This window comes from Bison bison, unplaced genomic scaffold (assembly GCF_000754665.1).
Source record: "Bison bison bison isolate TAMUID 2011002044 unplaced genomic scaffold, Bison_UMD1.0 scf7180017864068, whole genome shotgun sequence".
Classification (NCBI taxonomy): Eukaryota; Metazoa; Chordata; class Mammalia; order Artiodactyla; family Bovidae; genus Bison; species Bison bison.
Genome location: NW_011494640.1, coordinates 2,217,899 through 2,219,909, shown reverse-complemented (window position 1 = coordinate 2,219,909; position 2,011 = coordinate 2,217,899). Strand labels below are relative to the sequence as shown.

At 49.0% G+C, this 2,011-nt stretch overlaps 1 protein-coding gene across 1 annotated transcript in view; it reads left to right on the top strand.

Moving 5' to 3' along the window:
- The window catches only part of LOC104986375 (myotubularin-related protein 9-like), an 8,734-nt gene that overhangs the window by 6,206 nt on the left and 517 nt on the right, over positions 1 to 2,011 (top strand). The window contains 1 exon segment of the mRNA XM_010836908.1: positions 1,894 to 2,004. Coding sequence (XP_010835210.1) covers positions 1,894 to 2,004 — 111 coding nt within the window.

Here is a 2,011-nt window from a genome sequence, read left to right as displayed (position 1 = left end):
AATTTTAGGGAACTCCTTGGTGGTCCAGTGGTTAGGACTCAGCGCTTTCACTGCTGGGGGCTGGGTTCAGGGAACCAGTTCAGGGAACTACGACTGCCCCTCCTCCCTCCCTTCCAAAAAAGAAGGTATCTTTCCCTTTTGAGTTTCTCTTGTAGAAAACCGTGTGTCCTCTCCTCTCCTGCCTCCGGATCTCACACGTTCCCCTAACTTCTGCAAAGCTAGAAATGAGTGGGTCCACAGTCAGTTCTTCAGACCTCCTACCCTGTCCACAGCCAAGAACCATGCACTCCTAGCTTAAAAACAAGGACTGAAGGGGGAAATTGCTGCCAAAATAATTTCTGGGGCTCTCTACCACTTTGCAGGGTTGATTCTAGTGAAGCAATAGATTGGAGGTTGAAAGCTGAGTCAAATTGTTGGGCTCAAATTCTGGCTCACCATTCACCTGATGAGTGATCAAAAGCAACCCTGAGTCTGTTTCATCAGTAGCAAGGAGGTGATCATAATAGTCACCATGATCTAGAGGTGGGCTATGTGTGTGTGAGAGGATTAGCTGAGTTAAAGCATAAAGTGAAGTTGCTCAGTCGTGTCCGACTATTTGCGACCCCATGGACTGTAGCCTACCAGGCTCCTCCCTCCATGGGATTCTCCAGGCAAGAGTACTGGAGTGGGGTGCCATTTCCTTCTCCAGGGGATCTTCCGTACCCAGGGATCAAACCCGGGTCTCCTGCATTCCAGGCAGACGCTTTAACCTCTGAGCCATGGCAAGTGCCTAACACTGTGCCTGGCACAGTGGGCACACAAGTGGTAGCTACTTTCATCATTTGGTTGACTTATTGCTCCCATTGGCCGTCTTTCTTTCATCAGACTGAGACAAGGGGAGGGAGGGTTCACTCCTCTCCATGAAGGCGATCGTATATTTAGTGATCTTTTCTTTTCCAGTGGCCTCCTCGTCCTGTTGCTTTCACTAGCTCTGCTTATCCAGGTTAAACTTTTTACCTCTCCCCCTCCTTCATATTCAGCTTTTCTTCTAACAATTTCTTTTCTTAGTCCTTTCCCATCCAAGGCCCCTTCTACTTCCCTAATCCAGACTTTCCTTTCCCTGTAGAATAGCTTCCTCACTGCTTATAGTATCTTCACGTTCATCTTTTTTTTTCTCTTTTAAACTCATCAGTCTAGACCTGTGAGTATTTACATTGAGCCCTTTCCCACTTCCTTGCTTTTGCTCCTGTATTTCCAGGTTTTTGCATACCTGGTGAATTGCTGCTAGAAAGTGAAGAAAGAATTGCTGCTAGACCCAGCTAAAATGGCACACTCTTTTAAAAACATTTTTCACTATTTATTGGGCTGCGTCAGGTCTTGGTTGCAGGATGTGGGATCTTGGCTGCGTCACGGGGACCTTTTGCTTGTGGTGCACACTGGTTGTGGCACACGGGCTCAGCATTTGCTTGTGGTGCACACTCCGGTTGTGGCACACGGGCTCAGCATTTGCTTGCAGTGCAGTCTGGTTGTGGCACACGGGCTCAGCAGTCGCAGTGCCCAGGCTTAGTTGCTCTGTAGCACGTAGGATCTTAGTTCCCTCACCAGGAACTGATCCCACATCCCCAGCATTGAAAGGCAGATTCTTAACCACTGGACCGCAAGGGAAATCCCTCAAATGGCACATTCTTAATTAGCCTTCCATGATCCTTTCAGGCAAAGATAAGCAGAACTCCTTAAGAACTAGGACTTTGCCTTGTTCCTGCGTTATCGTAGTTCAGGATCTGACTCCCAGTAACATTTGCAGGAGGTGTTATCACTGCCCTGGGGGAGCTGTCACCCTACTAACTGGAGCCCCCACTCAGAATCCTAGAGTACACAGCAAAGTCTGGAAGCTTATGGTCTCACTCCCTCCAGATGCCTGTGTGAAGTGAGAACTCGAACACACTCCCTGTGGTCTGGGCTCAGTCAGCCAAAAGAGCAACGAAAGCTCCGGAACCCGCTCTACGTCCCCAACCCCCTGGCTATCTGGCCC